The following is a 23,523-nucleotide window of genomic DNA, read 5'->3' on the forward strand; positions in this document are numbered from 1 at the left end:
GGTGCAATACTTCTGCAGGAGACTGAGTTTTCACTATTTGCTGTATGCTGGCTGAAACAAATTGCTCTGCTCGCAGATTGGAGCTAGGTCAGTAACAGCTGGCGAAGTCCTACCTCAAAGCGTCCTTCTTGCTCCTAGAGGTCCCTTTACGTAAAGGGGAACTGGAAACTTGAGTAACTATTACAAAAACCCCACCAAGTAACAACATGTACGACTAGTTAAAGATTAGGACGGTGGTAGATTTTGTTTCCCAGAGGACTTGGAGACGAGTGTGAGGGTGGGAAGCGAGGCACTGGGCAGGGGACGAGAACCACCTTCTTCCCCAGGCAGGTGCTGAGCTGGGGTTTGCCTCCAAAGGCCCCTCTCCCCTCAGTGATGGGAGCGAGGGCCCCCCCGCCTCTTCCTAGCCCTGCCTCGCACCCTCCTCTCCTGCCTCACCCCACGTCCTGCCTCCCGCCCTCCCCTTTAGTCCCCTTTCTCCCTTCCCCGCCGCTGGTCCCCCTCGAGGGCCGGCGAAGGCCGCCGTGAGGCCGCCGGCTTCCCCTCGGCGGGCGCGCAGGCGCGAGCCCGGGGGAGCATGCGCAGTGGGGCGGCAGGAACAGAAACTCCGCCGGCGTTCCCGCGCCGGCTGCGGGGGCGGGGCGCGGCGGCGCGGTGCGTGGCGGGCGGTGGCTACCCCGAGGGGGAGGGGCGCCGGGGCGTGGCCGGGCCGCGGCGCGCGACCGGGGCCATTTCAGAGCGCGGCACCGGCGGCCAGGCCGGGATGTGCGCGGCATCCCGCGGCTGCCCGCCTGCCGCCGGCCGCCTGCCCGCGGGGCTGGGGCGCTGACTCGCCCCTTCCTTCCTTTCTGCCCTGCCCGCCCTCCCGCCGCTCCCCCCCCTCCGCCGCCGGCTGCGCCATGGCGGCCCCCAGCAGCATCGTGCCCGTCATGGCGAGTAAAACCAAGACCAAGAAAAAGCACTTCGTGGCGCAAAAAGTGAAGTTGTTCCGGGCTAGCGACCCGCTGCTCAGCGTCCTCATGTGGGGGGTCAACCACTCGGTAAGCGCCGCGACTGACCCCGCCGCCTGACCGCCCCACCGGGGCATCGCCTCCCGGGGGCTGCGGGGAGCGGGGGGATGCGGGGCGGCTGCGGGGGGGGCGGGCGGGCCCGGCGAGGCACGCGCCGCCGGGAGCCGCCCGCCGGTTGTCGCCCTCCGCCCCGGCGGGGGGGGGGCTGGGGCCGCGTTACCGAGCGCGGTGAGTGCGGGCGGGGGGCGCCGGGGGAGGCTGCGGGGTCCTGCCGGGGCGGGGGCGACGCGCGCCCGGCTGCCCCGGAGGCGCGGGGCTGCCGCCGGCCGCGGCGGGCCGGGCTGCCCGCGGTAGCCTGTGTCCTATCGATCCGCGGTTCCGCTCGTTAACCAGCGTACGGGTGGTGCCCGCGAGGGGACGGCGCTGCCGGCGGAGCCCGAGCCGCCCCGCTCCGGCCGCCACCCGCGAGCGGGCGTTGCATAAACGCACTGCGGTTAAAAGCCCCCGAAAGCAGCCCCGCACAGTTACTGGCGTTCAGCTGGCGAAGTTTTACCGTCTTCCGCGCAGTTTGCTTGAGCGAGTGTCCCTTGACGGTTTTGTGCGCTTGGGGGAGGGGAGGAGGGCCGGTTTTTGATGTGGTAAAGCAGCAGAATTGCAACACTTGCGGAGTGCTATATCACCCTGCGGATGATGGGCTGCTCTGTCTTCAAAAGAGTCCCTGTGCCGGGTACAGTAACGTCGAACTGCTGCTGTTAAGCGTTAAAATTAGGAGCCTGGTAAAGATGTCACATGGTTTGGGCATTATGAGGCTCAAGTCGGAGCTTTACATCTTTAAATAGCACGTTTAACTATGGCGCGTTAAAAGCGTGGAGCCCAAAGATCACCTAAAACCAGGTGTCAGGGTAGTTAAGCCAAAAAACTTCTTCTCTTCTCTCGGTGGTGCAAAGTCTGTATGTCCAAATGTTGGGTTTATATTGTTACTTCTTGTTGCTGCTGAAGACCTAAGAATAACTGTCACTGTGCAGTTTGAGGTTAGACTACAAATTTTGTAACAGCTTTACGAAACAGGCAAAGCAGTCTGTAGTATTAACTCGGTATTCCTTTTGTTTCCTACATGCCCAAATGATGTGAGTTTTTTTCCTTTGTGTACACTTTGGTAGTTTTTTTGCCCAAAGCCTGGAGGCTGAGCACCGAGGCTAAGCGCTGTTAGATCGGTGTGAAACAGCACAGTGCCTGAAGTGAAGATCTAGGGGGAAATGCTTTAACTGTACATACCAATATGGTATGGATGACAGAGGAGAACCTCTAGTGAGGTTAAATAGTCTGCTTAGGGATAGCCCTGCGAGTCCGTAGGAAACGGGGACAAAGGATTTCAAGTTTTCTGTAGGTAAGTTGGAAGCAGCGACATCCTGTATCATGAACTGATGAGAAACTAGATATTTATTCACAGAGCAAAAAGATCTCTAATTTGTGGAAGTGCACAACATGCTATTTGCCAGAATTCGGCTTAAATGCAAGAGTTTCTTTTGCGCCTTCTTTAGTGGCTAGCATTATTTGTAGAAAAATTCCCAAACAGGCCTCTTCAATTCAAGAAAGCAAGCTGGTAATTACAGGGTGAGAGACTGCTAGTGAATGGCAGTGCGCTAGCTGTCGGCAATCTCCCCAGGGAGAGGGAGGGAGAAGATCTCTGGCGAGAAGAGAGATCTTCCTCTTGCAACAGCTCGTTGCTACATGTGTTCATACTGGAAATACCACTACTTTCAGAGGAAAGACCTCTCCAGTACCCTGCAAATACTAACAAAGTAAATAGTGACAAACACAACACTGCACGTGACTCCTACGATCATGTTCTGTGGTGTACATAGCTGTTGTAAATCGTAATAAGTAAGTGTACTGGTTCATGGCCACGCAACTAAAAATCATAAACTAAAATCCTTTAGTTGGGGGGGCTCAAAGCGCAAGCTCATCAATACAACAGGCTTGGAAAAATACAGCTTCATGCTCGTGTAAAGACAATGGTTGTAAGGAGTGAGTATCCGCTGTGTGTTCTGCAGATATTCTTCCATTTCTTTACCCTGCTGCAAGGTGTAATCATGAGTAATGCTTTGGGCCCCATGAAAGCAAAATCCCTCTGAATGAGAGAGCATTAGAAAAAAAGTTAATTTGATGTGTCCAAATTTAAACATCTCTTCCTGGCCAAGAGCACAGCATTGAAGTGTTGCAGGCTCCTCTGCTAGATGCTTACCCTGTTGGTTTGTAATGCTTGATGTGGCACTGTCCAGCAAATGTTCACTGAACAAGTGTTCAGTGTGGTTGGAACAGACTCTGTTATCACTAACAAGAATTTCTCATGGGATAAATACAAATTATGTGTGTGGATTCATTAAGAGCAGGAATTGAGAATCCTTAAGTTTCTTAGCAGAATAAACAGAAATCCATAAGGAAAGGTTAGGCTAGGAAATGAGCATAAATCATAGTTCGTGACAATAGTCATTAAATAAACTTAGAACATAGCAGTCATTTGAAAAATCTTATTTAAGGCTACTTCCAGTGCCGTGTATATCAATTAATGAGACAATAGCAGTCTCTGAGTCTTACTAACAGTCTTGGGGGATCAGTATGTATTGAAATGGTGAAGCTGAGATGCAGTTTTCATGTCTCTGACAGGATGCAGCATATACTGGAAGGAAGCACTTGGTGAAGATAAAAAGGGAAAACCAGATTTTTCTGCAGGCTTTTTAACTTTTTGATCTTAGGGCCAAAATACTGCTGTACTTGATAGCTGAGTTTTAGAGGATTTTTCAGATTTTAAATTGAATGTGTGAAGAAGCCCCATCTGAAGAAAAAGTTACGAAAACTGTTCTCTTAACTTCCCTGTGCTAGGAGGAAGCATGACTCTAGAAAGGGAGATCTCGAGCATTGGTGTCACCAGGCAGAGGGCTTACAGCAAAGGTGTGAATTCTTAATGGTGAAAAAAATCTGCAGGGAGGTGTCTGTTACCCAAGGTTCTTACAGATTACTGCCCCCCCCCCAAGAAGCTGTAAGCAAATTGCTTTGGTGGTCTCAGTTGTTGTTTAGGTAGAAATAGAGAGATACCTAATGCAAAGCCCTCCTTTGTAATGCAGTCAAATTCAGTAATAACTTAAAGGGCATGTGAGGGGAAAACATACCAAATATCTTAATAAGCAAGAAAATATGTGCTCATATTCAGAGCTGTAAATTCATTTCTTGATATGCTGAAATACACTGTTGAATGAAACTTTCTGCTAAGTGAAAGGGAAAGTAACTGTGTCCCATTTTGTAGATGAGATTATAATACTGATCACTTGCAGCAGCGAAGACTGATTGTCAGTGTGCTTGGATCTTGCAGGCATCTGCATCATTAAGATTTGATCTTATCTCGGTCTTTTACCCTGTGTCAAAGATAATCTGGCTGTGCTGCTGAAACAAATAGTTAAACTCAGTGGTTAGTATGACTTAAAGCTATATTTTTAGCTAGTTAACATAATTGTAATATTATTTCATTTACAACTGATGTGGTAAATAACATCCTTATTCTTACCTTCATATTGTCGCTGCTGCTGCATTTCCAGTAACTGTGGGAAGGAGGAGAGGGAAGGAAGGTGGCAGGTAATTTTTTTTGCCTAATGCTTTTGAAAGTAATTCTTTCCTCCTTGCTTTTGGTGCCAAAAATGAAAGCCAGGCATCCTGTGTTTTCTGCAGTGTATGATGATCGTCCCAGGCACAATGATGGTGAGTCTGCTCTCGCTCATGTTGGTTGTCTGCTTCTGTTAGAAGCTTGTTAGGAAAGCTGGGAATTTGTGGGGAGCTAGGCTTAGGTCCTTCAAAACATACCAAACCCAAAGATGGAAGAAAATTAATAGAAGTGGGGGGTTTTGCAACTAATTTTGAGGTAAAGAATGGACTGCTGGAGACCTCACCTACTGTGTCAACCATTAAATATATTTAGGACAAGAAAATGAATGCCTAATGAAGTTATTGAGCATACTGTACAAGTTTAAAAAAAACAACGTGACTAAAACCAAACAAACTCTCCCCCTTCCCCCCGCCCCTGGAATCCGTAATCGCCATCTGTTTCTTGGATAATTACAAGCTGATCTAAAAATTTAGCAGTGTCTGACTTCTCAGTGGCACTTGCTGCCTAATAAGCAAGTGGAACAATAAGAATACATAGATCAAATTACTTCTTTTCCCCCCAACATATTGCAGAGTACATCAGAAAGAGTGTACTTTCCATGGGTGAAGAATTCAGCAGATAATAAACTCCACAACCTCCTTCAACTAGTCACATGAGGCACTGTGAGCCTGATGCTACTGTTGCACTCTCGGCTCTGGCTTGATCTTTTTAACAAAAGTGGAACAACATGAGGGCAGAATAATAAAAGGCGTGAGAGCCGTGGAACTCCTGGATTCATTCACTGTTACAGTTGGAAGTGGGGAGGGAAAAAAGCATGACAAGTAAATGCATCTTTCCCCCTCATACATACTAGGATATATTTGGTCACATTAAGAAAGCTTCTGTATCCCTGCGGAAAGCTATAAAATGTCTGTGTTCTTGTCAGTTTTCAGTTCGGGGTTTTTTCTTATCTAGCATACTTGTCTTTCCTGTTAGTAACTTTTATCCAGACAAATACACAAATAGCTCACTTATTCATGCCTGTCCTTATGTTTTAAAATGGCACTGGAGAGCTTACTAGGTAAATGTGTATCCTCTCAATTTGTGGCATAAATCAAGTTTCTTAGTATTGACTTTACCTGGCCTTTCTCCTGAGAACTTCCTATCCTGGAACATTGTACATTTAGGAAAATGACACTGAAAAGAGCTTATTGAGTAGATCACTAGAAAGATGAAGCCTAAAATAATGAAAAGCTAGGTTATGCCCTCTGGAATAAAAACTACTGACTTATGTTTATGATCAGTTTCCTTTAAAGAGGGGGGGAAAAATCCACAAAAACAAATCCACAGCACTTACTAGTAGCAATATATCTTCATAACTTACAGGAGTTGATAACTTCTGGCTCTGTATTTCTCATATACTCTTAAATGATTATGAGACTAGTGAAACCCTGAGGATACGGAACTAAATGTTGACTCATGGCATCGGCTGACAGCACAACAGGTTGGTTGGAAAATGTCTTGATACAGGGAGGGCTACTCATCAGTTGTGTTGTCAGCTGTCTTGCTAGTATCTGTATTTAATGCAGAACATCACTACTGCAATTGTGCTCTAAGTGGCTTTTCAAAATGGCTGAGACAAAGTAAAACTAAAGTTACTGATCTTAGAGTTACCTTGAGATTCATAACAATGAGCTTGGGGAAAAAACCCAACAAACCTTACTAATTGTTTAATGGAGGTGGTGGTAGACTACATGGGAGAAGTCTCTTTCTAAGAAGCAGGAAGAAACAACGTATTAAATAGCATTGATTACAGCAGAGCAGGTAATAAAGCAATTAAAACTATTTTAAAATAATGTCAGCTGGGCACTCAGCCCAGATGTTTGTATATAGAAGGAAGTAGAACAGGAAAAGCTATTTATTGAAAGCTTGATTCTTTTCTGGGTGTCAAGCTGTGTGTACTGCAGAAATTAATTTGATACTGATTTGCAACTGAGTGGATGGACTAGTAGAAACACAAACTGTAAATATTTATTATAGTTAGGTTAAGGTAGTAAACATTCCTGCCTGAAATACAAATGGGAGTGATATTTCATGTCCTTCTCTGAACTATTGAAAAGGACACATAGAATAGCTTTTATTAGGGATGAGATGGGAAGAGCTATGAAAAGAGCTCTGACAGCAGTTTCAAAGCTACTTTCTGTAGTTTCTTCCGCTCTACAAGATAAGGTACTGCAAAGGCTAGGGTTTTTTTGCCTGTAGATTTTTGAAACTGAATTTCATTAACCAATGGCTGGACAATGGTCAGCGAAGCAAACAGGTGAAACAAATTTGTTTTGCTGACTCAACTTAGTCATCTTATTTGAGTACCCTGCACCAGATCTCTTCAGAGTCTCTAGGGGATTATTTTAGAATTCCTTGCTCATTAAAGCAGACACTTGCATTATGCCCATTGGCCAGAGCCTGGTAGATGTTTATTTTCCTCCTGTAGTTTCAGGGTGACAAACTTTGTTCAATATAACTGACTCACTCCATTATGCAGTTCCTCCTGTACAGTGCTGTTTTCTGCTGTTCCTTGAAAATGTCTTGTGCCGTAGGGTTCCATAGGCTAGCTGTACATTATGCAACTTCATGACAACTTTAGAGTAAGGTGGAATAGATCTTCAGTGTAATCTTGCTAGAGCTAAGTGCTCAGTTAGAGTTGCAGTCATGTTGGCTTACAAATATCTTGACTTGTTGAAAGGTTAGTCGTCTTTGTTGTTGAACTATGAAGTTTTAAAGGCTTTAAAGAAGTGCATGTTCATCTTCATTCTCCTGACTTAAGTGATTATGACTCCGGTTGTGGGTAATGGATTCCAGTATGAATTCATTATTTTATGTTTACTCCCAAGGCCTATTTCCATCTTTTTCTACTTTTTCTACTTGATGCTTACTATTTAGATGTCTAACAAAAGTCCTGATTCCTCTTCCTCATTTTCACTGTTGGTAAAGCACGTGTTTGCACATAGCAAAATAGCTGAAGCAGTCTAAGAAATTGCTGCCTTGGCTATGGGATGGTAATGACAAACCTTGTTAGTTTTCATGGCCTGCATCCTGGTATGTGGTGAAATGGGTTAGCTTTGAATTGTTGAGATGGTAACTTCTTGCATGTGGTTTGTTATGTGAACATCTGTCTTATGATCTTTCTATAGAGCCTGGGCTGTTCTATAATAAGTTAATTAGTTTTGTGTTGAGAGATTGCTTAATAAGGGTGTTGTGAAAATTGTTTGAAGTAGCTGAATGCTGTAGTGATGGATGTCACAAACTGAAAAGAAAACATTAGCTTTATCTTCAAAGAGCAGGGTTGAATAGTTTGCAGTAGAAATACTTAATGGCCATACACTTTTTAGAGTACTTATTTTTCATCAGACTTGGTGAACAACTACCTTGTGTACTGAGGCAAGGTAATTAGTCTAATCCAGCTCTTTTATGTGCATTGTAAGTTCCCAAGGCAACCTTAACATTCTTAACACAGCTGTGAATATATGCATGATCCTTTTAGATTGTAAGACAAAACTGAAAAAATCACATTCCCTTATGTGGCATTATTAGAAAGCTTGTGGAGCTCCTTGGTGAGGTTGAGACTTACAGAACCACCTTGCAGCTGCTTGAGCTGACTGGTTTAATCTTTCACTTTTCCTAGTCTCCCTCTTGGTGTCTCAATCTCCTCTCACAACTCTGCTATTCCTGTGTTTGCATTTTATCAATCAAGTCTCTCCCATTCCAGTCTTCATGGTTACCAAGTTCAGCCATATCTGTTTCCTTAGTAATTACCCAGCTCCAAAGTAATAATCCAGAAAAAGTAGTACATTTTGAGGAGTTTTTAGAGGGACCGTAATTCACTGAAGTTCACTGTCCAGCCATGCAAACAGCTGTTCCAGCATAAAGAACATGGCGTTGGTGCAAAGCAGGAAAGATGCTGCAAAATAACTTCTTTGTAAGGAAGTGCCGGTTTAAGCTAGCATAAGGCTAGTCAAACCACAGCCTCCGCAATACTGAAGCCAGCTAAAGCTGGGGCTGCTGGACTTGTTTCCACTCTCTCTGGCACTGATCTGATCCTGTGGTGTGTTCATTTGGGGAGGTGCGCTAGAGGAAAAGCTAATGCAGAGGAGTGAACAGGGTAGGGTTGTTATACCACACCAGGCCATATCCACAAGTGTCAGTCCCAGCTTAGAAGAGGAGCTGCAAACACACTGCAGGGAGAGTGGAGGGAAGAGACTGATGTATGTGTACTTTAAGGTGAGTTTTTATAGTTGCTTAGGACAGTTGGAGGGACTCTAATAGCTCTGGTGTGTACTCTTTGACTGACCAGTGATCTCCTGTCTACAGCTCAATTTCATATTCGGTAGCCTGGAGTTACACTGTTGCCCATAGTAAAACAGAACACTTGAGTAGAGAACTCTCACTGTGGATTCTGCACTTTCAATATGGAGACCTTTCTCAACTATATTAATCTTGAGATAAACAGTTCTGTCTCTTACAAAATACATTACTATATTGTACCTGTTGGTTTCTAGTCATAATGGCTTCCTAGGGGCTGAAACTTTTGAAGTTGCTTTTAGAGATAAGTGCCAGCATTTGGAAGACTGCTAAACAATAGTAACTCTTGAGAATCCTACCTTGAATGTTCTCTTATAGGATGCCAAGCCTGTTGCTGTAGCGGTCACTAACTTTTTTTTTTTCTGGAGGAGGGAGAGAGGAAAATATCCAACTTGGTTAGCCTAAGACCAGTCAAAAGAAAGCAGCTTAGTAACAGTTTTATTACACGGAACTGAAACTGAGCAATATCTGATTAGCTTGTGGTGCCAAGCCTCAATAATTCTGTTATTAAACTAATAGTTCTGATATAATGCCCTTCATCTGCAGCACGTCCTGTTGCAAAGTAGACTTAAAGCTGTTTTGCAGAGTTTAGTTCTGCTTTGATCTTGTTGCCCACTGTTTTGTAGACCCTTGCTAGATCACTTAAGTACCAACCCATTTTTGGTACAGCTGGTTCTGATGTCATAGTGTTGCTGGCTGTGTTTCTATTTGTTCAGTGTACTTGTTTGCTCTCTCAGCCATGTAAGTTGTCTGTAGTTAGAGAGTATTTACTGGTGTTACAGTGTGGTGTGGCCCTCATCGTCAGTTGGGTTCTGGATGATTATAACAGAAAACTTCCTAGAGGAGCTCAAAGAGAAAGACTCCAAGTATGTAATTGTCAGGGCCTTTACAGCATGCAAATCTAATGTATTATGGTTGCTCAGAACTGAGCAAAAATCAGAAGATTGACATAACAAAAGCAAGGTTGCTAATGTCTGAGCTTCCTGCTTCAGTCTTTCTGACTTTCTGTATTTTGATCTAAATCTAGAGCCTGGTCTGGAAAACCACATTGCAAAATATCAAGAATTGAGAAGGCAGTTGAGTGAGGAATAGGTTATCTATTTTTATTTTAGATTTTGAAGTTATGATCCTAATACTTGCTTTTTGCTTTTTTAATAAAGGTTGCCTAATGGTAGACAAGGTTACTTTTGGCTTCTATGTAATTCTGGGAACAGTGGCACAAACACTCGCATTCAGGGTAGCGGTTCTAAAATTTGTGCCTCTGTAATTGAGTATCCCTTTTTCAGGAAGTATTGTATGATTTTTCTTTTGCAAATTAAGACGATCACTAAGATGCTGTTTGGGTAGATCTCTCTTCTCTGGAGTTTGTTCTTATGTACTATTCTGTTACTAGAGGGTTTCTATACCTTTTTCAATCCTGAAAGAAAAATAATGTGATCTCTTCCAGACTTCTTCAAACAGCCTATATAAAGATATACAACTCTGGTTTTAAAGATGGTATGCAAATCTGTTCTTGATTCATAAAGTACATATCTGAGACTGTTTGGTCCAAGTAGTGATAATATTTAAAGGCTTATACTTGAAATGAAATTATTTTTATCCTAAGTCCTTGAAGAGGAAGTACTTACCAACACATTCTGTCTCAGTTGGCTATTCAAAAGAGCTGGTTGTCTTTCTGGGAAAGATAGCAGTCTCAAACAAGCTGACTTCACTGGAAAGCGCATACCCAACCTCCTCCTCCTTAGTCACCACAAACTTGCAGTTGGAGGACTCAGAAATGACTCACTCGAACTGAAATGCAGTGTCAGATGCTCAGTGAGGTGCTGCAGCTCAGCACCACCCTCCTGTGCAGCAGCTTGGGGCTGATGCAAACTAGGGTTTCCTGGCTGCTCTCGATGGTTTTTTCCCTCCTCTGGTGATAATAAGTTCAGCAGAGGAGGATTGAAGAGAAACTTTCTGGTGTAGTTATTCTTTTGGGTCTTAAGCTGAATCATCAGATTAGTGAGTTTTCAGTCTGACTCATGCTTCACTTGCAATCCATAATGTGTAAATCAGCCTTCTCCTGTGCTTGCACAGTTGACAGGACAAACAAACAAAAGCTTTCTGGATATTCCCCCAGCCCACAGAAGACAAGTGGTAAAACTAATTTACAGAAACAAAATCTTAGTGCTTGTTAACAAACATGCGTACCTGTGTGCAGGCAAAAAGCACTGCAACCACTGCTTTCAGAACCCCTTGCCTATTTCTGTGGATGCACGGAGTTCCTGATATAGCAGTTTCTCCAGCTGTTATTTTGGGCTTCAGCTGATTCAACAATGCTGCTTTCTCTTTCCTACCTACAGCTGCAGGCGGTTGTAGCTGGTTATTTCATTTGAGTGAGCAATGCCCTTCGGGCTATGTTGGCTCAGGGATGTTAACAGAGTTCAGATGTCTCTGGGCTCACAGAATCCAGTACTCTCCATCTCTCCTCAGCTTGTTCTGTTGCAGTACATCAAAGCAAAATAGTATTGAAATCTTGAGCATCGTGAATCTTGCAAGTGCTCTACACCTTTTTCTTGGTTGGAGTGGGTTGGGTTTTTTCCTTTTCCATCACAGGTCCCAATACCACTTGTTAGGAATTTTTTCCCAACATACAACAATTATCTGAGGTTGGTAGTGGTGTTTTTAGTTCGCTTTTCAAGGTAATTACTCTTCAGGCATTATTTTGTACTTGAATCTTTTAGAGAAGGTATATTCCCAGTTTCTTCTTGGAAGGTGTCATTTGGTAGGATATCTTTTAATATTCATGTCTTGTTGAGGAAATCTCCCAGGCTTTCATATTTAAGTCATCAACTTATTCATTGTCCTGTGAATGACCTCCTAAGGTTTTCTGGTTGAACATTACTTGCTTCACAATTAAAGGCTGAGCATCTAAGAATTTACTGGAAGAACCTGAAAACAGTGGTTCCTCCTGCATGATGCATTGATTGCCTGAAAGATGAAGGGCCATTGGGATGTAAACAGTGGTGACTCTTTTACAATGGGCTTGTTCTTGCTAACTAATCTGGACTCCATACCATTGTAAATGCCCTTCAAAATGCAGACTATTCTTTCCCGAAAAGCCACATCTCTAACCATTCTGTAATAGAACGTATGTAATGACTGGTAGTTTGGAGGGTGTCCTTGTGCTGCTGAAGTGGCTAAGCCATCCGTATGTTACTTGGCATGTAAAAATGCTCGTTTATCTACTTGTTGTAAGAATTATTAGGGGCAGGAAAACATTCTTGTTGTTTGGCATTGTCGCAGGATACTGTACTATTCTTGTCGCAGCATAATCTAAACAAAGGTTCAGAAATTATTAAGAACAGAGGGGTATGGAAATATGGCTAGCTGTCAGACAGTAATTCAGTCCCTTAAGAGCTATTCCTATGTGTATATGTTTAACTCAAAAGCAAGGCAAAAACTAAATTGAAAACTACTTTTTTTTTTTTAAAACTCCGGGTTTAAGGGAGCCTGTGTTACTTTGCTTACAAAGTGGATTTAAAGTGTGATTATTTTTTTTAAATCAATGTGTGTTATTTTTTATAGTTGAGTTGGCCAAGGGCATAGACATCCTTGTCTTCAGCTGGTGGGAGGTAACATCTTAACCTGAAGTAGCCTGCTTGCTTCTATTTATGGTGCCGTGGGACCGCTTTCTGAGCTGAAGACATCAACCAGGAGATTTGTGTCACATATAAACACATAACTAATGTTTCAGGGTTGCTTGTTCTTCTGTCAAACTTGTATTCTGAGCAATATTAGTTTCTTGATAAGCAAAAATGACAGGAACCTGGATCGTCTGTGTCTTGCTGATGGACTCTTGACATATATATAGCCCGTTCCTCAAAAAAAAAAGGCAGGAGGAGGTTTGAAATGTTCTGTGAACTTTCATCTTACTAATAAAAGTCTTTGAAAAGAGTTAACTTGGGAGATTAACTCATTTCTGACATGGCAAGCACTGTTGATATTTAAAAAATAAAAAACCTAGGCCCTTTGTTAAAGGAAGAACATAGATTTGGTTGTGTAGAGTTCTCAAGATGGAAGTTCTGTAGCTACTCATCGAGACAAGTATTTTTACTGCAAAGGCTTCTATGCATTTCTTCACCTGCTACTGAACACTGACTCAAATAGTGGTGCAAGCTGGAATAGATCACTTGGATGATTGAAATTTAATACTATGTCTTCAAGTTCGTGGAAGAGGCAACAGAGGACTGAGACTGTAAAGTATGATCCTTGAGCTACATGTTTTCCACTACTTACCGTTGCTTTCCTAGCTGGCAAGTTTGAGCTCAGAACTGGTTTGTCAATTCATGCTAGCTATGTTTAGTGCCACTTTCCCCTTACTTGATAGACTAAGGAATTGAACCCTAAAATAAGTTTTTCACAAGAGTTATTGTTGTGTGTCACCTCCCCATTTCATGTCTGTTTCTCCAAAGGTATGTTTAAATCTTGGCAGCTTAACTTTATTGTTAAAATACTTTGAAGAAAGCTTTAAGTATTTTGCATGTGCTGTTGTAAAGACTTTGCCATCTCAAGAACAGTGATGTTAGACAAAATGTGTAAAGAGAAATAATACTTAAACTCATATATCGTACAGGCAAAGTGAAGAGAGAGGAAATGTGCTATTAGAAATGGAAGTCCTCATTTGACTCTTAGGAAAGAAGTGGTACAGATAGACTGTTTAAGTATGCTGGGCCTGTAAACAGAAATTAGGAGAAGGGGGGGAAAAACCCCTTGTTGTAACTTAACTATCCACTTGTGTAGTTCTAACCATGTTTTTTTACTCCTAGAAGGTCTGCTCAGGTATTCCATTAGTGCCATAGATAACTTTTGGAGAGCAGGCAGAGATGCTACAGAAGATGGACTTGATAATCAAGATTCCCTGATGTAGCTGTCTTCTCCCAGCACTCTCTAGTCTGCATGTTATTTGCATTGGTATTGACAAGCTTGCTAGAGGCTGATCAGTATGTAATACCCATACTGAGAGCATGCAAGTCTTCTAACACAAACAAATCTCCACTAATTTTTCTCCTGCTATTTCATATATTTAAGAAAAGCTGATGAGAGCTTTTCCATTTTTATAACCTTATTTCACTGAATAGAAAAGTAAATCTTGCTTCAAAATGAAATTTGGTATTGCATGTGGTCTGATGCTTCTCTGGACAATGTTGTTGTACCCACTGTTGTGGGATGTCAGTCTTGTGTATGAGTCATGTCAGTGTGCACTGGGGAAGTATGTATGTGTATACTGGTTTAATCAGGAAGCTGACCTACTATATGATAAAAAAAACCCCAAATTCTGGAGAGAATAGGGCTTTAAGTATCATAACCCCTCCTCAGGCCAGAAGTCTGTAAACTAAGAGTATAAAATAACAATATTCACAAGCAACTTCAGAGTTTGAAGAACAAGACATGCTTTGTGTGTATGGGTTTGTAAGTTACTTTAGCTGGACTCTGACATGCAACTTTGTTCGGGAATGCAGATACTTAGCTTTCCAGATACTATGGAGTATATCCGAAGCTTTGCTCCAAGGCACCCCATTTTTTCCATACCAGATTAAAGTATGGGCTAATAGTAGTTTTCTGGGTAGTCATGTTTTTCCCCCTCATGATGTGCCAAATGTTTTAAATATAATTCTGCAGTTTGTAACCATAAAGGATGCTTAGTTTATAAAAATGGTCATCTTGGTTGTTGAAATGTATTTAGTTCAGGAATGGTAAACTTTGTTGTTGATGCAGTTGTGCCATACAGTAATCTCTCTACAGTTTGTCCCAAACTTTTTAATCACTTTTTGAAGAACAGGCATGTCTCTGACAAAGCTAACTTTCCAGTATTAGCTAAGTTTTCAGATATATCTAATGTCTTAGAGCTCAATGTAGGGTGGACAAAAGCATCCAGTCCCACCTTCTGCATTTGTTGTTTGGATTCATTTTGCCATAACAGCTCTTACAAACTGAGGCTTCAGAGACCATTTTTTCAACAAGCCTGACAAACCAGCAATGAAAATGCTGAGCTTTTAGACTCCTTGAACATAAAATAAATAGTGTGCAGTGAGTCACAGCACTACCACTGCATAACTAAGGGGAACTTGCAATTTTTAAGATTTTAATTTTTTTAGAAATAGGCTAGTCAAAAGATTGCTATTTTTGAATTTTACTGTATCTTCCAGCACAGAACAGTTGACTTTCTGCCTGATTAACCAATCACTTTATGAAGTGTTTTCTAAAGCCTTCATCCTGTGCATTTACATATATTTGCTTAAGTAATGCAAGGAGGAAAGTGCTCTGGAGAATCTGACTGGGGCTTTTGGTGGAGTTGGCAGGATTTGCTGTTGCACTAGCTACCTGTTTCACAGCTCCCTCTGAGCAGACGGCTTTGCAGCTACCTTGGAAAAGCATGTTAAATGGAACAGTGATAGAAATGCAGTCAAACAAATCCAGCCTAGAGCTCTGCTCCTAAGCTAGTCAACTGGCCCAGGTTATGGGCAGTGAAATCCGTTCTTAAAAGCGTACAAGGTGACTGATTAGATAGAGGTGCTTATCATCTGGGTGTCTAAAGTTTTGGAAGGATAATTGCCACCAAAACTTGAATGAAACAAAAAATCATGCAAGGTTGCTTCAAAGCTGAGTTAAGCTAACAACCAGCAGAAACTCTCCACAACATCGTTAATCATCTTCAACTATACAGGCTATGACTGCAGAATAGTTGCATTGCTTTATTGGAAATATAAAATACTTCCTGTGTGAATATAAACATCTTTTACATAAGTGACATTTTCCTTGTCACTTATCTCCAACACTACAGATCTGAAGGCATTTAATTAATCTTGTTAACTTTCCATGGTGATTTACTAATGAACTATTTCAATTATTTATTAGCTCTTTTTTCTTTTTTTTTGCCTCCAAGGGGTACTTAAGGTCAGGAAGCACAAAATAACTAGCCTGAAGCCAGTAAAGCTGCAGTGTAGTGACTTTGTTCCTAAAGATTTCCAGATATCTAAAGCTGGCATTGCATCTTCCCTCCCTCCATCTGAAAGAGGAAGAGGCTGTATCCTAGGACAGAGGGGAATTTCATGTGGGTTTTACATGTTTTGGGGCAGAGTTGTGTTTCTGATTTCTGGCCAAATTGTTAAATAAAGGCATGGCTTCACTGTCCGAGTGGGTAAATGTGATGGAATGGTAGTGCAAAGGGGAAGTCCTGCCTAAAATCTTGTGTTCCTGTGTTCCCCCTCTGCCAGCAATACAAGAGTGTGGCTGTGTGGTCAGCCAGGTCAGCTGTGTGTCCTGCTGAACACTAATCCTGTCTGGAGGCAGGGAGGGAAGAGCAGAGAGGACAGGGGTGGGATCCGAGTGGCTTTTGTTTTGAGGCTCTGCAAGTGGAACCAAACAATAACGAGGACAATGGTTCATCTAGCTTGGAGGTGTTGCTGAGGTTAAGTTGGCCTATGCCCTGCGTCAAAGCTGCTTCCATAAAGGAAAAAAAGATGGGTCATTGTCATAGGAGACTCCCTTCTGACGGGAACGAAGGCCCAATATGCAGACCGAACTTACTTCTTAGGGAAGTCTGCTGCCTCCTTGGGGCCCAGGTTAAAGATGTGAAGAGAAAGCTTCCTACCCTAGTATGACTCTCAGATTATTATCCATTATTGTGTCTTCAGGTAGGCAGCAATGAAGTTGCAACAAGAAGTCCGAGGGCAATCAAGAGAGACTTCGGGGCAATGGGGCGACTAGTTAAGGGATCCGGAGCACAAGTCGTGTTCTTCTCTATCCTTCCAGTTGCAGGGAATGATGAGGGAAGAAACAGGAAGACCCAGAAGATCAGTACCTGGCTCTGAGCCTGGTGTCACTGGCAGGATTTCGGGTTTTTTGATCATGGGTTGGTTTACATGACACCAGGCCTGCTGGCAATGGATGGGGTACATCTGTCTCAAAGGAGGGAAAGGATCTTTGCACAGGAGTTAGCAGGGCTCATTGAAAGAGCTTTAAACTGTATTTGAAGGGGCAAGGGGTAAAACCAGGCTCACTAGAGATAAGCCTGGGGGCAGCATGCCAATGTTTGAGGGATGGTGTGCTAGCAAGATCTTTTGGTCTGCTGTCTCAGTGGAGGTAGGGGATGGAGATCCATGTGGCAGCAAAGACACAAGGGTTGTTGATGTGTTAGAAACCACAGAAGCACCTGACAATGGTCAGGTAGGAATTAGAGCTGCTTCTGCCTTAAAGGTGTCAGGATCAATAGCCCAGCTGAAGTGCATCTACACCAATGCATGCAGCATGGGCAACAAACAGGAGGCGCTGGAAGCCATTGTTCAGCAGAAAACTGACATAGTTGTTGTCATGGAAATATGGTGGGATGACTCGCACAACTGGAGTGCTGCAATGTATGGCTGTAAACTCTTCAGAAGGAATAGGCAGGGAAGGAAAGGTGGTGGGTAGCCCTGTATGTTAGGGAGTGTTTTGATTTTGTAGAGCTTAATGATGATGATGATTTGAGTGTTTGAGTAAGAATCAGGGGGAAGGCCAACAAAGCAGATACCATGGTGGGAGTCAATATAGAGCACCCAACCAGGATGAAGAGACTGGCGAAATATTCTATAAGCAGCTCGGAAGTCTCATAATCGCTAGCCCTTGTTCTCATGGGAGACTTCAACTTATCAGATGTCTGCTGGAAGTACAATACGGCAGAGAGGAAACAGTCTAGGAGGTTCCTGGAGTGTGTGGAAGGTAACTTCCCAGTACAGCTGGTGAGTGAGCCAACTAGGGAAGGCGTCCAGCTGGACCTGTTGTTTGTGAACACCTGATGTGATGGTTGGAGGCTGTCTTGGGCATAGTGATCATGAAATTATCATTGTTTTCAATTCTCAAAGAAGTAAGGAGAGTGGTCAGCAGAACTGCTACCTTGGACTTCTGGAGGGCTGACTTTGGCCTGTTTAGGAGCCTGGTGGACAGAGTCCCTTGGGAGGCAGTCCTGAAAGGCAAAGGAGTCCAGGAAGGCTGGACGCTCTTCAAGAAGGAAGTCTTAAAGGTGCAGGAGCAGGCCGTCCCCATGTGCTGAAAGATGATCTGGTGGGGAAGACTGGCCTGGCTGAACAGAGAGCTTTGGGTGGAAGTCAGGAAGAAAAGGAGAGTTTATGACCTTTGGAAGAAGGGCCAGGCAACTCAGGAGGACTACAAGGATGTCATGAGGTTTTGCAGGGAGAAAATTAGAAGGGCCAAAGCCCAGTTAGAACTTAACTTGGCGACTGCCGTAAAAGACAACAAAAAATGCTTCTATAAATACATTAACAACAAAAGGAGGGCTAAGGAGTGTCTCCATCCTTTATTGAATGTGGGGGGAAACACAGTGACAAAGGATGAGGAAAAGGCTGAGGTACTTAATGCCTTCTTTGCCTCAGTCTTTAATAGTAGGACCAGCTGTTCTAGGGGTACCCAGCCCCCTGAGCTGGAAGACAGGGATGGGGAGCAGAATGAAGCCCCCACAATCCAAGGGGAAATGGTTAGCAACCTGCTACACCACTTAGACACCCACAAGTCTATGGGACCAGATGGGATCCACCCAAGGGTGCTGAGGGAGCTGGTAGAAGTGCTCACCAAACCACTTTCCATCATGTACCAGCAGCCCTGGCTAACCGGGGAGGTCCCAGTGGACTGGAGGTGACCAAATGTGATGCCCATCTACAAGAAGGGACGAAGGAGGATCTGGGGAACTACAGGCCTGTCAGCCTGACCTCGGTGCCAGGGAAGGTTATGGAGCAGATCGTCTTGAGTGCTGTCACATGGCATGTACAAGACAACCAGGTGATCAGGCCCAGTCAGCATGGGTTTATGAAAGGCAGGTCCTGCTTGACTGTTGAGATTTAACCCCAGCCGGCAACTAAGCACATCACAGCTGCTTGCTCATTCCTCCCCAGTGGGATGGGGGAGTGAATCAGAAGAGTAAAAGTGAGAAAACTCAGGGGTTGAGACAAAGACAGTTTAATAGGTAAAGCAAAGGCCATGCACACAAGCAAAGCAAAACAAGGAGTTGGTTCACTACTTCCATTGGCAGGCAGGTGTTCAGCCCTCTTCGGGAAAGAGGGGCCCTGTCATGCATAATGGTTACTTGGGAAGACAAATGCCATCACTCTGAACGTCCCCCACTTCCTTCTTCCCCCAGCTTTATATGCTGAGCATGATGTCATCTGGTATGGAATATCCCTTTGGTCAGTTGGGGTCAGCTGTCCCGGCTGTGTCTCCTCCCAACTTCTTGTGCACCCCCAGTCTCCTCGCTGGTGGGGTGGTGTGAGAAGCAGAAAAGGCCTTGACTCTGTCTAAGCACTGCTCAACAGTAACGAAAACATCCTGGTTATCAACACTGCTTCCAGCACAAATCTAAAGCATAGCCCTGTACTAGCTACTGTGAAGAAAATTAACCCAGCCAAAACCAGCACATTGAGTAACCTGATCTCCTTGTATAACAGGGTGACCTGCTTAGTGGGCAAGGGAAAGGCTGTTGGTGTGGTCTACCTAGACTTCAGTAAAGCCTTTGACACTGTTTCCCACAGCATTCTCCTGGAGAAACTGGCTGCTCATGGCTTGGACAGGTGCACTCTTTGCTGGGTAAAAAACTGGCTGGGTGACCGGGCCCAAAGGGTTGTGGTGAATGGAGTGAAATCCAGTTGGCGGCTGGTCACAAGCGGAGTCCCCCAGGGCTCAGTTTTGGGGCCGGTCTTCTTTAATATCTTTATCGATGATCTGGATGAGGGGATTGAGTGCACCCCCAGCAAGTTTGCAGATGACACCAAGTTGGGCGGGAGTGTTGATCTGTTGGAGGGTCGGAAGGCTCTGCAGAGGGATCTGGACAGGCTGGATCGATGGGCTGAGGCCAATTGTACGAGGTTCAACAAGGCCAAGTGCCGGGTCCTGCACTTGGGTCACAACAACCCCATGCAACGCTACAGGCTTGGGGAGGAGTGGCTGGAAAGCTGCCCCGCAGAAAAGGACCTGGGGGTGTTGGTCGACAGCCGGCTGAAGATGAGCCAGCAGTGTGCCCAGGTGGCCAAGAAGGCCAACGGCATCCTGGCCTGTATCAGAAATAGTGTGGCCAGCAGGAATAGGGAGGTGATGGTGCCCCTGTACTTGGTGCTGGTGAGGCCGCACCTCGAATACTGTGTTCAGTTTTGGGCCCCTCACTACAAGAAGGACAGTGAGGTGCTGGAGCGTGTCCAGAGAAGGGCGACGAAGCTGGTGAGGGGTCTGGAGCAGAAGTCTTATGAGGAGCGACTGAGGGAACTGGGGTTGTTCAGCCTGGAGAAGAGCAGGCTGAGGGGAGACCTCATTGCTCTCTACAATTACATGAAAGGAGGTTGTAGCGAGGTGGGTGTTGGTCTCTTCTCCCAAGTGATGAGTGACAGGACAAGAGGGAATGGCCTCAAGTTGCACCAGGGGAGGTTTAGACTGGGTATTAGGAAAAATTTCTTCACTGAAAGGGTTGTCAGGCATTGGAACAGGCTGCCCGGGGAAGTGGTTGAGTGACCATCCCTGGAGGTATTTAAAAGATGTGTGGATGAGGCGCTTAGGGACATGGTTTAGTGGTGGATTTAGCAGTGTTAGGTTTACAGTTGGACCTGATGATCTTAAAGGTCTCTTCCAAGCTAAACGATTCTATGATTCTATTCTGAAATAATGAGCAAAATTACTTGGTTCTCCTCATGGCCTTTTTAAGCACTGGTAGGAGCAGTTGGTGGGCAAGAGAGCATGCTGGGAGTTGGGCAGTGTGATTCCTTGCTGCAGAGGAAAGGCTAAGTCTCAGTCTAAGCCAGCTGTGAACCGGATCCTTTTCTGAGCTGTAGTGGTTTCTCTCCCTGCACAGAGGCTAGTGACTTCAAAACTTGAAAGTGTTAATTCTGGTGATGATCAAGGGGAGGAGCAATAGAAGAAAAAGTGAAATCTCTTGAAGTCTGCTGTTGGTTGAAGTTTCTGCTGGTATAAGCTTTACCAACAGACTTACCCTAGTAAGTTGGTTTATTCTTGAGCTTGTTGTCCTCTAGCAACAGAAACCAAATTCTGCCTGATCAGGTCTCCTCTAATTAGCTTTACCTCTCTTAACACTTAATCAATATTGCACTTTCTATGTTATGAAAGGAAGCAGTAAAATTGAATTACTCTGATCTTGCCAGTTTAAATACCAGTCTTTTAGTGGAAATGTTTTTCAGAGTTCTTGGCAGCAAATGCTAGCCAGCTAAAGTGTAAAGGAAACGAAGGTGTAGTGTAGTCTCTGTATGGGATTTTGTGTAAAAAAAAAAAAAAAAAAAAAAAAAAAAAAACCAAAAACAAACAAACCCAAAACCAACCAAAAACCAACACATTTTGGAACAGAGATAGTATGTATCCATGGTAACTTTTGGGGATCTTTGAAGTGCTTCTGTTTGTCCCAATTGGAGACACTGACACCAAGTCTAAGTCTATTGCTGAACTTGAAAATTAATGTATTAGACTTTATCCATCTTAGTATTCTGTCTTTAATGGTCTGGGGTTTGCAGTTAGTGGTAAAGAAACCTCAGCAAACTGTTCTGCTGCATCTTTGTCAAGAAATTGGAAAATTATTCTACTTTTTTCAGTTAGTCCTCTGAGACTCCTTCCTGGCATTATGTAAGGCTATGGAAGGTCATCTTACACAAAAGAAATTGTATCCTTTTCTTCCATGCTTAGTCTCTTCCCTTCTATTTTTGAATGTGCATCACTGACACTTCTGTGGCTGTGTCCCTTTCCAGTCTAGGGTTGTGCTTTAGTAAATCTTTCCCCTGGGGGACAATTTATGCCTACTCTGAATAACAGTTTGCCAGATAGGTAATGCTATATTAGCTTGTTTGCATCTACATGTCTTTAGGGAATCTGACTATATGCTCCCAGTAGGAGTCTTGGAAGGGGTAACTTAACTTGTGGTTGAGTTTTATGTTACTTCACTTTTACCTCCTCTCAGCAGCAGGAGTTGTTGGTCTTGGTCCTATACTCTTCTTCCTTTTTTCACCATCCCCAGTACTGTACCGTTGGCCAAGCTGTTAAACTTACCAATTCAGCAGGAAAAATACCTTTTTAGGGAGGAGGAAATATTTTTAGGAAATGAAGTAATTAGTTTCTGGTGGGATCTGACAAGTACCAGAGCCAGTGCAAAAGGGATAGGCAGAACTGCCTGGCAGGATGCAGGGAGTAGCTGGGCAATGAGTCTGTCCCCCTTGCAATGGGAGCAAGCTGTTTGGTTTAGTATCTTGTGTCCCTTCAGCCTCATTCTTTTCAGTTTTAACTTTACTCATGTTGGGTACACTTGCAAACTCTCACAGCAGTAGTACTCTGTAGCTGTCTTGAGCAAGCAGGTATAATATTTACATGGGCAAAAAAATGTAAGAGGACTCTACTTGAAATTACATACATTTTTCTGTGCCGCCACAGTGCACTGCCATGTGTTTTATATGGTACATCTAGCAGTTAACTGGCTTACTAAAAAAAACTTCTCTTCTGCATCTACTGCTGTCCAACACACTCTTTTAATTTGTGTCTTTGTTCAGAGACAGACGTAAATCTCTTCTCTCTGCCACTCCAATAAAAGACATGCTTCAAATTCAAGTGGTTTCTCCCAAGTGACCTATTTGTAGCTAGTCTTTTCTTATGTGATCTTTCTTCTAGACTGTGTCCCATCAGTACAAATTGCAGCAGATCAGCAGCACTACCTGTGACATAAGGTAAAGGGATAAATGACTCTGATCAAGCCCATCTCAACTGTGTCTGGCTTTAATAAAAGGAGGCTGAGTTCCTACTGCTTAGTTTATGCTGGCTCTAGTATTTGTCTGATCATCCAGTAAATCACTTCAGCTTACTGAAAGACCGGAGACTTATCTGGCAAAAGGTCTGTGTTCTGGGCTTTGTTTTATTCACATTTTTTCTAGGTTCATAGGCTGAACCAGCTTGCTTTCTGATTGAAGGGGTTGGTAGAGAAGGGAAGAAGAGGCAAGACTGTTTGCACTTGCCAAGTGGCAAGCCATGTAATTCAGCTCAGCCATGAAGCAAAAGGCTGGAAACCCACAGCCTGAGTTGATCTAACTGCTAACTACTGGTCAGGTTGGTCTCCACCAGCTGCGGTCAACAAAAGGCCTGTCAAATGACAGAGCTGTAGAAGTGCTAGATCTGACTGTCAAGCTGGCTTAGACAGCCACAGAGCTACAGCCAGAGAAGATGAGCAAAATGAACACTGTAGTGCTGCATTGTGTTGTATGCTAAAGTCTTCTGTGTTTGAAGCAGTTATTCTGACAATTAGTATTTTCACTTTCTTCGACATTCAGGCTTCCATACATCAAACCTGATACCTGGCAGTACTTATGTACTAATGTCCTTTAAAATCAGGTTCTAGGCTATGCATGAGTTATGGTGCATCCACTTCATGCAAATATTCTAGTTCTTCCTTTTGTTTAATGATGGCAGGTCTCAGTGTGGGCTTGAGGAGTCTGCAGAGTTGAGTTGATTCCGCAT

General features: G+C 43.9%; 1 protein-coding gene across 3 annotated transcripts in view; it reads left to right on the forward strand.

The window, feature by feature from the left end:
• The first annotated feature begins 899 nt into the window (after positions 1 to 899).
• PIP4K2A (phosphatidylinositol-5-phosphate 4-kinase type 2 alpha) overlaps positions 900 to 23,523 on the forward strand; it is a 120,840-nt gene continuing 98,216 nt past the window's right edge. For 2 of the 3 annotated variants that reach the window (XM_059818621.1, XM_059818620.1), the window contains exon 1: positions 919 to 1,040. In XM_059818621.1, coding sequence (XP_059674604.1) covers positions 930 to 1,040 — 111 coding nt within the window. In that variant the 5' untranslated portion in view covers positions 919 to 929. Of the gene's footprint in view, positions 1,041 to 23,523 lie in introns of all 3 variants that reach the window. The other variant, XM_059818619.1, reaches the window with a different exon arrangement.

The sequence above is a fragment of the Gavia stellata genome, chromosome 6 (assembly GCF_030936135.1).
Source record: "Gavia stellata isolate bGavSte3 chromosome 6, bGavSte3.hap2, whole genome shotgun sequence".
Lineage (NCBI taxonomy): Eukaryota > Metazoa > Chordata > Aves > Gaviiformes > Gaviidae > Gavia > Gavia stellata.